Source organism: Petromyzon marinus, chromosome 1 (genome assembly GCF_048934315.1).
Source record: "Petromyzon marinus isolate PM22_M1 ecotype Great Lakes invasive population chromosome 1, UKy_Petmar_22M1.pri1.0, whole genome shotgun sequence".
Classification (NCBI taxonomy): Eukaryota; Metazoa; Chordata; class Hyperoartia; order Petromyzontiformes; family Petromyzontidae; genus Petromyzon; species Petromyzon marinus.
Window position 1 is genome coordinate 23,580,544 of NC_133667.1, and position 14,383 is coordinate 23,594,926.

The window sequence follows — 14,383 nt, forward strand, 5'->3', positions numbered from 1 at the left end:
TTCTGCCTGAGTGCACTGCAGTCGAAGTTATCTTAGTCTGCATCTTCATTCAGACTAATTATTTTGTATTATCTTATTATCTTGTTATAGCGTGAACGTTTGGTGGGTAGTCGACATCATCGCTCTTGCTTGATGCTAAATGACTTTTGTCCACTCACAGTCGGTGATTAAAATTATAAACAAATAAAACGTTACTGACGAATATTACATGAGCACGGTTTGGCTACGCACGGCGCGAAACAATTTCAACATGCACGCGCGCACATTTGCGTCACCGAGTTCAGGAACGAAATACGCGTGGTGCCGTGCGCGAGCAGGGGAGCCACGGACAAGTTTGAGTTCGAGTCGGCAGATGTGGGGGACATCATGTCCCTCGTGCTGGGACACTGCCCCCGCAAGAAGTCGTCCAGCCACAGCGAGGCCACGTGGCACGTGCAGCAGATCGTGCTGCTCATCGTCGAGACAGGAAACAAGTGAGACGTGACGGCGGCCCTGCGCCGAGATCTGGCGGGGTGGCGGCGGTGGAGGAGGCAGGGCGCTCGTTTGCCCCGTTACACCCAGCACTCACAACCACGCGGCACTTTTCCTCCACCGTTTATTTTCTTCTTTTTGTCAAAGACTTTCTATGCTCCTAGCAAGGGGCCACCCGTGCTCATCACCACGCTGGCTAAAGTATATTTGTTTAAAGTGTAAATGCCACGTCCCTGGCATGTATGGGTATCCGAATACGCATTCAAAAGGTTGCGAGTTCAATTTCCAGTTGGGGGTCGACTCACATATTCAAATATCACCACTTGATGGGAAATGAACAGTGTGTTTGCCTAAAGATAGACTGGTCCCTGTCATTGGATAGTGGAAATTATAGAACCGATTGAGGGGCCACTAATGGAGATCAGCACCACCAAATGCTTGTTTGAGCATGGAGATTCTTTACATTTGGTATTTGTCACAGGTCACCAATGAAAGAAAGTTAGTCTTAATCAGGGCCGTAGATAGGTGGGGGTGGGAGCAGGTGGGGCAGTTTGCCCCCCCCCCCCCGAGAGGGCCTCAGAGGGGGACTCATCTGGTCATTTGTTCCAGGAATCCGCACACCACCTACCTACCTAAATGTAGACTAACACAGGTCGAATGCTCTGCTTCTACAATCCCAACTTCCCGCTAAAATAAGATGCTGTATTCGCGCCATTCTTATAGCACACAAGGCTCTTACGCAAATGCTGTTTCACACACGAGTTTGGTCTGCGAATATGGGGGTGACGTTGCTTTGTGGTTTTACCCAATTTCAGTAATTTTGCAAGTAAATTTGCAACGCGGGCACGTTTTTGGGCACTGCGACACAAAAGTACACGTGTCTTCATCTCATCTGAACGTCACGGAATCTGTTAAACGTCCACCGTGAAACCTCTGCAGCAAGCGTCAAAGGCGCCACCGCTCATCTCCCCCCGCGCCCCTTGCAGGTACATCTTCCCGTGCGACGCGCAGATCGAGCTGTCGTCGAACCGCGAAGAGAGTGGCCGCAGCTTCGAGTGCCGACGCAAGATCGAGAGCTTCGCGAGCCGCACCGGGGGCCTGGCTCCCGTCAAGTACGAGGTGCTGGTGGTGACGGGCGGCGAGAAGGGGTGCGGCACCGACGCCAACGTCTTCATCGTCGTGTTCGGCTCGCGTGGCGACTCGGGACGCCGCGCGCTCAAGCACAAATACCGCAACCTGTTCGAGCGCGGCAAGACCTCGCGCTTCATGCTGGAAGCGCTCGACCTGGGGGAACTCAACAAGGTAGGCACGCCCAGGACCCCCCCCCGCCAACCCAGAGCCCCCAGCACCGACCGCAGCCCCCGCCCCCCGGCATCTTAGACATCTCATCAGGTCATTGTGCAGTCCTGCCCAATGCTTGGAACACGACACTGCTGGTGGAATATGCCTCCGCTAGAGGGTGCTCTGGAGAGCCCCTGTATAAAACATTTGACCTACTGTTCCACACTGACCAGACTTCTTGGAAGAAGTGGGAGTAACCACGATTTACCACACCACATGCGATCTGACAATCGACGGTGGTGTACCCATTTATACTGCTGGAAGGACAGGCGGGATGGATTTGAGATACTTGCCGGTTTCAAGTGCTGCGCCGGGAGACTGAACAGGCGATCTCTGGATTAGCAATTCAGTGTGCTCACCATTGCACCACATGCACATCACGAAGTACAAACAAAAATAAATGCTTACAAGCACGAGAATTTAACCCATTGTTGTCTCCCTGCTCAAACAACTCAAAATGTTGGAACCAAATTAATGGTGGAATTTTCAGCATCGCATGATGGTTGGGATTTGGGGAAGTCTCTCCATAGATTGACCGCTGTTGACTTTCATAATGTGGTACATATTTTAGTGTTTCATAGTCATTGAAAGGATGATGGGCTCTAAGTCGTCCCCCAACGGGGATTTGAATTCGGCTAACTGCAGTGCCACCCAACCAGAGTAATGTATACTAGAGCCGACATAATCCTCAAATTCCAAGAATACAAAATCCCACCAAAGCCATTCCATAAAAAGGACGCGCATGAAGGATTGCTCGACGAAGCAGAAGGTGACTTATTAATCCATCAGATTCTTATTGTAATAGGGTGATGAACCCCGTTATGGTTAGGGTTGTTAGGTTACAGATCTGCCTCGGCACCAATTACATATTTTGTTAGAATGAGAAAACTACAGTGTAGTCAAATAAAATGGCCATTTTAGGCTTGCATTCTTGTTATTTTCACGTGTGATTTTCAAGTTTTAGTTAAAGTGATTAAAATGTAATGTTGACCTAGTTTGGATAAACTACTAATAATACGCTTTCAAGTTACTCATTCATTGCAATTGTATGAGCGGTCGAGGAAGAGTTCTCCGAACACACGTGGATGTAGATTAGACTGATATTGCAGACATTGGAAACCTATTGACCATCATCAGCTCAGCCCCGTTGTATGATTTTAAAACTATACTATGGTACACAAACTGTTAGAGCAGATACGCAGCACCAGGGCTATTAAGCAGAATAATTTGGACGAATGCCAATTTTTGGGAGGAATTTAAGCCTCGTTCTTTAAAACTGCATAAGCTTTCGTATGACATCTCATTCACTAAAAATTGGAGTCGAGGAGTTTTCCAGACATACAGATTAGCTGCTTATCACACATACATGCTGTGTAGTAATATCTGGCTAGAAGGCATATTGCTTAGAATTCATAAGATTGCAAGTTTATATCCCAGTTGAGCATTAATGCAGCCCATCATTTATCTTGGGTCAATAAATTAAGTACAGCTAGATGATTTATCAAGTCGTGTTGATTGGCATGATGTCCGTTTCTCTCCAAGTGATGGAAGCTTCATCAGCAACTGGAATGAAACGTCAAGCATCATCCCAAACAACACAGTACAACTCCAAAAACCCATTGTCAAGCTACACGGCACAACCGCAAAAACCTACGTGGCAGTATGTCAACACATCTCACTGGAAATACTGGTGCCCCTTATATGGGTTTGTGTTTTTTTATCGACTGGCTCAGTGCTGCCATTGAGATGAGTGCCATTCCATTGCTTACCGAAAGAACCAAAGAGTAATTCCATTGCTTGTTCAAGCACTTTCAGAGACCCCCAAAAAAAAGGCCCGTTGGGATTTTCAATATAACTCAGTCAACACACTATACACAACGCACTATAAATGTATCATGAGACACATTTCCAATTTTCTGTGCTGCAGCGGAGTATGGGGTAAAAAAAAACCTCTAAGTGTGAATTTTCCTAATTGCTGCGGGGCTTCAATATCCACAATACTGCACTCTGGAGGAACATTACTCGTGGTAAGCGCATGTTAAACACTCGTCCCTGCAAACTATATCAAGGGTGGAAAGCTCGCACTTGACCAAATATTTGGTCATGCATCATGATCAAGATAAGTCAGGAAATGACCACGTGGCATTTTCCTGCTTTCACTACAGCTCAGTGAAGATGGTAACATTTTTCTAGCACACATAAGCTGCTATTAGATTTGAAATCCCACCGCTAAGTCATAGCAGACTCCTGAATAATTTCCAATACATCATCACTTAAACATTAGCGGCGTTAATTGCTTTTTCTTGTATAATACCAGACAGAAATCGTGTCATAACCTTGTCCTTCATTTGGCTTACCGTTGATTTTGGGATTAAACGACACATTGGGCAAAGTGGATTGAATTTAAAAATGCGTTTGACACAAAATAGAATGGAATCATGTTATGCATGCGAGTTATTTTACATTTAAAATTGGTCGCTGTTTATGTATGTAGAATACGTGCCACACCAATAGATCCTGTAAGCAGTGTCTTAACATACCAATGCTTACCCAATCCTACTTGCACACAAAGCACATTACTCTTGTCCAATGGCCATTTGCCATGCACATGTTCAGGTTGGCTTTTTATAGAGCACACTATTCCCGATGGTAGTAATGACAACCAGTGCAGGCGTGCACTTTGTATGTTAAAACACTGGTACAGTAACCCAAAGCTCATATTTCATACGGACACGTTTTAACATCCACCTGTTCAACACCATGCCGACATCACATTTAGACAAGCCATCAATAAGCACTTGAAGTAGGCAGTATATGTTGCAAGGCACACGACGATGGGCCTATTAACAAATCACCCAGAATGTATCCCATCTCAGAAGCTTTGCAGGGGATGAGCTTGGAAAGTGCCAAGATGGGCAACCATGAGTATGCACGTCAGGCTGTTGTATACTGCTGTGGTTTTACGTGGTGGGCTGCAGACGAGTCCAGAAAATCCATTGTACTGTACTTTCTATGCGTCCACATGTGCTCACAGCCTTTACAAACCCACACCGATCTGTGTGAAATATCGCCAAATAACCCCCATGTCATACAAGGCATATGGGTGTAGGGGGCCTCGTTCAGAATTGTTACCTGTAAATGTTTATGCAGTTTCAATTAAAATCGATTATTAGTCACACCATTGTGCATTTAGGAATCGATTATTTGTATTCACATTGTAAGTAATGTTTCATGCAGCCCTGCAGTCACGAGCCCTACACGCGTCACAATGTAAAAAAAATAGAATGGCAACCCCAAATCATCGCATCCTGACAGGAGCCTAATCACTATATGCCTATGATATTGTATGCAATGTAAAATAGCACAAGCCTGTTTAACTTGTAAACAAAGTAATGCGTTTGATGCGGTAGGGTCAGACAGCACCGTTAGAATGTACCAAGAGCGTGTGTCACTCTTCTTTTCCATCACCCTTGCCCTAGGTACGAATCGAGCACGACAACAGCGGATTGAGGGCAGGGTGGCTGTTAGACCGAATCGAGATCATAAACACATCCACACTCATCCGCACCATCTTCTTCTGCAACAAATGGCTCGACCATAAGAGAGGAGACCGTCAGATGTGCCGGGAGCTCTTCCCCATCTACTGAGCAAGCAAGATGGTCCTTGTGATATGGCTCAACTACACATTGCAACGGCCCTATATTCAACACAATGTGGGTTAACGGTTATTAAATGATAGTCTGCCTTTGTATCCTGGGTTGTGGTGGCACTGGCCCTTTGAGAAGGCATGTAACAATGCACAGGCAGATAGAAATGTATTCATACACGGATAATGCAATGAATAATGCGTGCGAGAAAGTATTTTTTGCATTTCATGAAAACTACAACACAATAAGATATGCCAATGTAACATGCAAGCTAATGATGTGAATTAAACTGGATAAACTGGACAAAAAACAAGATCTATAGTTTTCAAATTGTGATCCCAAATCATGGCAATTCAAACTGCTGTGGGTGGCGTGGACATTGCGAGGCATTAGATGCCTAATTTTGAGCACAAGCTAAAATGGAGATTGTAGTTTTGCAAATCCCTTTTTCTCCATATGACCCCTGTTGACTTCGAATTAATCCTTAAAGGCCGATTGGCCCATTCAACTCCCAAATAGGGTTCAAACTCACATCGATTCGCAGTCGAGCGCTGCAACTCCAAGGCGAGACCGAGCAGAAACGATTCGGTTAACGTTTGATGCATTTTCAACTTTAAAAACAAAAGATGCTTAATAACACGTTCAAGAGTTTGTGATTGAAGGAAATTCACTTATGACAAAGGTTCTACGGGCGTCCAAATTACACCAAGTATTGTGCCTTATGAAAGAAACATATGTAAGAAAATCCATCAGAACATTTTTTATATCCAGTAGTTTGTACATATTATTTGGATGAGAACAGTACACTTTTATAAAACGCTGTCTTGTGAATGTCAGCTGAAATGTTTGACATTTTCGGCGAAACAACGTGCCACGAATGTATGACTGTAGTATGTATGCATGCGGAACAATCATGCAAGAACGATTGAACAAAAATGATGAATGTACTCATGTATATAAAGTACTTGAAACATTAACAACTCGCTTGGCGTTTCATTTTTGAACTGGTGAATTGTTGATAAAAATCCACATTACACACAGGAGAAAAACCACAACATAGCAGTTACATTCTTTATTATCGATCATCCAAGTGAATTTCCAACCCAAAACACATTAGATATAGCTCTTTACATAAGACTCTCAATTCCAACTATAAGCAATATTTAGAAATCACAGCTTAGTGTTATAGCCTTTTTCTTAAACCAGGTAACAAATCTGCTCTATATACCTACAGCTCTAAATGATACACCTGCCTCCACGAGTAAGCACTCTTCCCGTACATTAGCAGATACCCAGTTATGCAATGCAATCGATAAGGCTTGCGTACGGTCTTTGCAGTTAATGCAGTTTACTCTTGCACAAAAAGAAACGTTTAGTGACATTAGTGTAGGTTGAATCTATATAAATAAACCACCAAGGGTGAGCGTGCGAGTTAGTAGCTTTAATGCAACATTTCATTTATATATAAAAAGTGGGGAGGGGGGAGGGAACTAAATAAAAAAACGGTTGCTCTCTCTTGCCTTTTATTCCCCACTTTCTTCCAACATGCAATCCCACTTGCCACAAAGCTGGCTAACAATTCCCAAATCGTCCAACAGCATGGTTGCTGAAAACCCTTTTATGTAAAATGAGCACAGTTACAGTACCAAAATAGCATCTGTGCAAAACTGCAAACACGGACAAACTACAGCTTTGAACAGTTTAGCGTTGGCTGCTGTTGGCGCTACTCTGCACAGAGAAGTGCCCCCCCCTTTAAACATCACCTATTGGGCTCGACAGAAAAAAAGAGCAAAAATGTGCGTTTTGTAAAAGCGTTGAGCGATTAAGAAGCATGACCGGCCTTTGCAGAAGCAGACGCGAGTCATGAACATGGACACCCACAGCACTAGGCCACTCGTGGTTGTTGGAGCGGTGTGTGCCTCTCTTCGGGAGGCGTGTGCATTAACTGGCCACAATAATAAATGCCACACCGTTCATGGATTACAATCACCAGTTAGTCACTTTATGGGTGTTTGGTTCTCAGCATCTTTGGCCGCGCTTGGCTGGAGATAAGGATGAGGCCAGAGCTTCGGCAGACCACTGAAAAGACAGGATGCCGATATGACAGGCAATGCAGAGGAGTTGCAGGCCAACTATGGGGCCCTGAGGATCACATGGTCGTAATCTTTGCTAAATACATCAAGCTTGCTCGAAACAGCAGCAAAAAAGGCAATTTTGTGCTCCTGCTAATGCTTTTAAAAACATTAACCGCCTGCTGGCCGTAGCAGCAACATTTTGGGGTGCAAGCACTGCCTTTCCACGTCACACACCATGGAAATTCGTGACGCTGCCAATTTCACACAGACACGGGACGGGGGAGCAAAGCGTGTGCTGCGGCGTGACTCGCCGGCCTGCTGGAGAGCACAACCACTCTGGTGACGCGTTCAAACACTGGAGGCAGCGCTACGGGTTGTGGAAAGTCGGTCGGTCCAACAGAGGGACGCAAACTAGCTTCATAAAAACATATTATTGCATTGAGCTTCGGAGACGAACACGTGTTTAATGAGGAAGAATTGTTGACAGTGTTAAGGTTCTGGGATCTACAAGCCACACACTGGCGGCAAGTAGTTGTGCGCCCATTTTTAGCTGTCGGTGGCAAGCTGAGCTTCAATGTCCACGCGGCAGATGGGACACTTTTTGTTAGTGGTGAGCCACTGGTCCACGCACACCTGATGAAACAGGTGCATGCAAGGGAGACGTCTGCCAGAGAGAGCACAGGAAAAATTGCAAGTAAAAAAACCTGTAAAAATGCCTCCTCCTTACCACAGGTACACACGTTTCTATTGAAAGTCTGCATTAACAGCTATCAGCTGGATAAATACAAAAACAATGGCTAGTCATCGAACAAAAACGGTGGCTGCATTGTGCGCTTTCACATTCACTTCTTCGGCTGTCTGGAACACTCTTCCTCCTTTACATATTAGGAAGCCACTGGAGCGACAACTGTTTTTTGTGTTTAGTTTGTCATCTTCCCCTGCACTTCCGATTAGCACGGTTGGCTATGTACGGTGCGAAAGTAGTTCAACATACATAAATACCATCCAACCAACATTTTGTCCAAAGACAGAACCAGAGGAAAACTGTTGTGAGTGGCTATGTGACAATCTGTATATGGCAAAACACATTAATTCTTGTACCCATTCGACTTTTGATGGCAAATACAATTGAGCACAGCAAACACAGAAATGAGAATGACTATCAAAACAAGAAAAAAATGCATTTTAAGTGATTTTAAGGGCCAATAGCTGAAACGTTGGCCATTTTATATTTTTAATTGTAAGGCAGTGTTATTGACGAACTGTTAAGCTTTTTTACATGTGCTTGTGCACCACTGCCAACGCAGTATCGCCAAAAAGTTTATCTAAAAAAACACAGCAATATTATCAATGCTTCATTTGTAGATTATAAAATAAGCAAATGTTATCACGGGGTTTCCTCACTCTTTAGGATAATGAGAGTGAAAGGCATCTCCTTACCTGACATCTTCCTCTTCTTCCAAAACAGACAAGCAGATGGTACACTTCTCCTCATTCTCATCATCAGCTCCACCTTCATCATCACCCTCTTTCTCCAAACTCTTCCTCTGCAGCACAGACACAGGCATAACAAAGTTAAAACTGAACCAGTTCCATTTCATGTCTTGCTAATATACAACCACGACTGTGCTTTTCTTTAAGGCCGCAAAATAAAATAACCCCTGCGAGTTAACCTTCCAGTTTAGCCAGCGCAAATCTATGCAGTTACTTGAATGCGAATCAGGATGCAGTGCACAGACCAAGTTGTTAAGTTTTAAATTATTAAGTTACATGTAAAAAACATGAGTGGTATGAAAGCTCTGTTGGGTGTTAAAGGGCTACGGTCATATGTTTTTTTCCTATTTAGTAATAGACTGCTATATTAAACACATTTTAATATCCAAAATGGCATAATAATCTATACTGTGCACACGCCTCACAAACATAATATTTTTTTTTACAGGTTTCACTTGGTCAACTTTTTATATTGGCCAACTAGTTGTTGGGCATCCATGTAACCTAGCAAGACCACAGCAAGAACATTTCGTCAAGACCATCGTTTAAACCATTCACGGACTTGGTGTTGCTCACGGTCACCTTTTTGTATTTGTGCGGATAGGTGTGCCTCTCAATGGTGCTCTGGGAAGCTCCGCGATTCACGTTTCCCAGCCTCTCCTCCAGCTGCAGCAGGTCCTGTATTTGGGCACACAATCATAGCACAGTGAGCACCAGTTAACATGGCAGGGCCAAGAGCGCTTGCATCCCACCATATGTCTGGCCCATGAGGATAACTGTGGCGCGTGTAGAAAGGTGCAAACCTCTGCTCTGAAGAACAATCCCTGTATGTTGCGGGGGATGAGCGGGACGTGAGAAGCATAGCCCGACATGTCGGGCATTGCCTGCGCAAAGGGAAACGGATTGAATACTTTTAATTCTGACACCTGCACCGAAGAGCCCTTGCTAAGTGTCAAAACACATTTTTTTTTAGTACATCACATGCAGCGACGCAACAATGTTTTACCACTCTAATCGCCTCCGCTCCGATCGCACACATCATTCGCATGCCACACAGGTTCACTCTGATCATAAATGTGTACGTTTCAACTTCTACCACCGAGTACATTTCCTTTAATTTGCAAAACACATGTATGCCTCATGGGCACATAAGCAGGCGCACACACGTGTCCCTACATGGTATTCGAGTGCATACCACGGGCAGGGTGAGGCGGCCGGGGAAGTGGTGGAGTCTCAGTGCTCCATGGCGATGATGCTGCAGGTAAGGGTTCATCGGATGGCCCTGAGGGAAGGGGGCCTGCCCTGCACTGCCCTGCTCCACCGCAACATCCCTGCAGCGAGAGAAAAAGTGTTCCAGTAAACTATCCACATTACATCAAAAGTCAGTTTATCCATGCAGGATACAAACAACAATTCAGCATTCTTTTCAATTGGTGGTCCCGAGCCAGTGAAGGAAAATCCACATTTTCATGATACGGGTCACGATGTGGGGGACCAACCATTGCTGGCTTCCCAGAAATCAGGAGACCACTGTATTAACCCCTGATGGGTTGAAAACTCCCTCAGGGATGTTGAGCTAAGTCAACCCTGACAGGGATTCGAATTTGTAACCATCTGATTGAGTCAAGGGCTCAACCAATTCTATCCAGCCAGATTTACATTTCAATAAAACACATTTGACTCATGGGAACTGGCTAGTAACAAATATCCAATATGTAGACCATATGTTAACGGTAATTGTCATAATTAGATTTTCAGTCCATGGTTCGAAAAAAATGTTACAAAGCTAAATTAATTTTAAACGCACAACCCAGACGCCTGCGAGCCAAACGTAGGTTTTGCACACAACACGAGCCATGGGACACTATGCATTTAAACATCAATTCGCACTAAAAGCTGGAACATATAATATTTGCACGAGCGTTGTGCATTTAAGGAACATGCGACCAATGTGACAAGCATGCACCAACAGCACACAGTAAAAGGGACCGACTTCCTTTACTGTTCGGCTTATGGCCATGAATGTATGGAGAAGTTAAGAGAGTCACTTACCAGGTGAGAAGGTCAGGAGGCGGCCGTGCCTGGCTGGCCATGGTTTGGGGCACGTGGATATGCTGGCCATGGCCATAGTTGGGGTGCATGCGGTGAGGGTGCGGGGGAGGCCGCTCATGCACACGACTGCAAAGGATAAAGAGAACAAAGTGTACATATGAAATAAACATCACGCATGCATTAAAAAACAAAAAATATCTTGTTTAGACCACAAGAGGAGTGTTGTTTAAGCTTGCACCTACAATGCCTGGCATTGCCCGTGGAAACCTTGGTTAGCCAGCACTATGCCCAGCTAACATATGTGGCCTTCATAATTGTTACACTGCTCCAAGTACTAATTGCAGACTAATAAATGCAGGGTATTCATAGTCCAGGCTAAAATACCATGTACTGCTGACATGCATTCCTGAAAATCAAACTCAGGTCACTCTTACGGCAGTACAGTGTAATGATCGTATATAAACACACATGCACGGTGGCTCAGCTCGGAGAGCAATGCATTACAAATATGGGGACATGAGCTTAAGTTCAGAAATACTTTGCACGCCTGTAATCTCGAATTTTGAGGGGGTGGTTGGTTTATAACAAACATTTTAAAATTTTCCAAGTTACTCCTAACCTACTGAACTGTGAGGTGGACAGATGGCAGTAATATAAAATAAATGTCTATACAGATTTGACTGTTATCGCCTCATGCATGGGTTTATCTGGGTAATCCAGTTTATTCCCAAAATTATTTTAGAAATCTTCTGAACATGCCAATGCAGGACCCCTCCTGAAGATTCGAGACTCAAGACTTTCCTGAATAAAAAAAAATCTGTTTTAATTCAGCTCGAAGCAAAGCAGAGCACTTTCTTAAGCACCAAAATCATAAAATACTAAATCAATTTGTACTGGTTTCTAATCGATGATGCATGGCAAAGTCATTTTATTTTATGAATGTTCAACTTGATACCTGCCTTTATTGTCTTACATTTTCCAGTCGTTACACTTAAGCCTGGCAATGTAAAAAAAAACCTACGAAGTGAAAATGCGAATAATTCTGCACTGAGCATGTCATTGCAGAAATCTCATACGTTGTGATGCAAGCAACCAGCAGTTGGGGCCAGTTGTGCCCAGCCCATTACAGCGAATGAGCCTCTCTGTCAGTTATCTGAAACATACAGGATTTGGCAGAGGCCTTGGACCCACTCCTACAGTGCTGGTATTGTTTATAACCAGGGTGCAACAACACAAATAACACAATTATTAAAACAGACAAGCTGTGCAATGCATGTCCCGTGACAAGAGACACACTCCCTGTATGGGAAGGACCAGGGTGCTTGGACCAACAGCTTGTCGATGCAAACTGTCCATCAGGGAACAGTTTGATGTGCCAGTTTACAGATATCCCGTTCTTTTTCATGATTATACACATGTTTAAGAACAATAATGTATATTCTTTATGGAGGTAAGTCTGCGAATCATAAAGACTGACTTCAGGATGATGTGAAATTGTATGTTTGGCATAAAAAAGAGCGCCAACAGAAAATCCACGCAGGAGGGGCTAACACTTAAAGCTCCTCACATGGATTCAGAAGCAATGGAGCCGTGTCATCTCCTGTTTGCCGGCAGTCGACGCCCATAGCAGTCTACCATTAAAGTACTAACCAGGCTCAAATCCCACTTAGCTTTTGAGATATAATCAGATGAGGCTCATTCAGGGTATTTGGCTGCAAGATTATTTAATATATACATTAATCATATAATGTTATCAGCATTAAGTCATAAAATGAAAAAAAAAATACTTGAAACTCTTCACAAGAAATCCATCATCTAATTCAAGTTTATAGTCCCAGGAAAACTGTCACTAAACTACTTATGAGGTCATTCTAAAAGGCCTCTAAACCACATGGCATTTGTGCACCTTTTAAATCCTTCAAAAAGTGTTTGTATCATGCATGGCAATTAACCCAACATTTGTAATCGGGAGCTGGAATATTCCAAAGTAACAAACCAAATACAATGATGTTTTTTGTGCAGCCATGAGCAACCATTTGAAAAAAGCAACACACTACACTTTAAAAACTGGTTTAATGGTGCCTGGAATCAAACCCAGACTTCTCAGCAGAACTAGCTCGGTGCTCTAAGGTATCAACCCCCCTAGGCCACTCAATAACTCCAATTCTTTATCACAGAAAGTATTGGTGAATCTTAGGACTGTTTGGCCATTCCTGGTTGAACCGACCCATCAACTTGCTACACTTGAAAAACCAGTTTAATCGTGGGTGACTGCCAGGGATCAACTCCAGTTTCAGTAAAACCCAGTTTCAATGCTCTCAAGATATTAGCTCCCTGGCCAACTCAACTACCTCGATCCCTCTCCATTTTGACTCCCACAAGTTCCAGTGCTAGACGCGAGATCAGATGACGTGACGCCTCATTGGAAAAGTGCACAAAAGCGAGACTCGTCGAACCTGGGGTGGTGCATCATGCGGCGCCGCTGGATTTCCTGCAGTCCCTGTTGGATGAGGAAGTGCTGGTGCAGCCGGTGTGGGGGAGGAGGGGCGGGCGGTGGTTGCTGCTGCTGTGGGGGAGGCGGCTGCTGTGGTGGCGGTGGGGGACCAGTGGCCTGGCCGGGCTGCGCGTGCGGCACAGTCAGCGGTGGAGGCGGAGGCAGCTGCGAGCCGTGAGGTCCAACCATGCCGGCCGCGGCCGCTGCGGCAGCTGCCGCCTGGAAGTGGCCGTGCGCGTGCGAGTGGTGCACAACGTGCGGGATGGCGTACTCGGGGGGCGGCGGAGGGGGCGGCGGCGCAGCTGGCGGTGCCGGCGGAGGGGCGGCCTGGGGGGGCCGTGCGATTGAGCACGGGGGATGGTGGTGATGGTGGTGATGGTGGTGGTATTGAGGGAGGGCAGGGTGGTGCTGGTGATGACTGGGCCTCCGGAGGGCACCTAAAGCAGAGCAAATAAAGACCCACGTTATTGACGACGAGGAGAAAGGCACACCCGATCATAATTGAATGGTATAAGTCAAGTTCATCGGCTTGTCTCCTTGTTCAAATGTGCATTTGGCAGTGCTCATCTCTACTGGCTGTGTGGAGTTAAGTATTATTATTTCAGATTTCATGACACTTGCCAGTCTATCGATTTACTAACGTTAATTTTCCTGGAGAGATGGGCTGAGTTGATCCACAACCAGGATTTGAACCCACAAAATCGAAATGTTCTGTTAAATCACCACACAAATGGATTTATTCCAGCCCTGGTCGCTTAAAATGGAGTACTTTTGTGTATTCACAGAACAGAGTTGAAATTACTCAATAT

At 44.8% G+C, this 14,383-nt stretch overlaps 2 protein-coding genes across 3 annotated transcripts in view; one reads left to right on the forward strand and one right to left on the reverse strand.

Moving 5' to 3' along the window:
* LOXHD1 (lipoxygenase homology PLAT domains 1) overlaps positions 1–5,757 on the forward strand; it is a 143,575-nt gene extending 137,818 nt beyond the window's left edge. Inside the window, exons 40-42 of the mRNA XM_032945637.2 lie at positions 318–473; positions 1,458–1,773; positions 5,292–5,757. Of these exons, the coding sequence (XP_032801528.1) occupies positions 318–473; positions 1,458–1,773; positions 5,292–5,459 (640 nt within the window). The 3' untranslated portion in view covers positions 5,460–5,757. The remainder of the gene's footprint in view (positions 1–317; positions 474–1,457; positions 1,774–5,291) is intronic.
* A 759-nt stretch (positions 5,758–6,516) lies between these two features.
* RNF111 (ring finger protein 111) overlaps positions 6,517–14,383 on the reverse strand; it is a 35,298-nt gene continuing 27,431 nt past the window's right edge. For both annotated transcript variants that reach the window (XM_032945553.2, XM_076065852.1), the window contains exons 10-16: positions 13,537–14,011; positions 11,081–11,206; positions 10,224–10,359; positions 9,832–9,912; positions 9,611–9,706; positions 8,975–9,081; positions 6,517–8,198 (exon numbers count right to left, since the gene is read on the reverse strand). In XM_032945553.2, the coding sequence (XP_032801444.1) occupies positions 8,081–8,198; positions 8,975–9,081; positions 9,611–9,706; positions 9,832–9,912; positions 10,224–10,359; positions 11,081–11,206; positions 13,537–14,011 (1,139 nt within the window). In that variant the 3' untranslated portion in view covers positions 6,517–8,080. The remainder of the gene's footprint in view (positions 8,199–8,974; positions 9,082–9,610; positions 9,707–9,831; positions 9,913–10,223; positions 10,360–11,080; positions 11,207–13,536; positions 14,012–14,383) is intronic.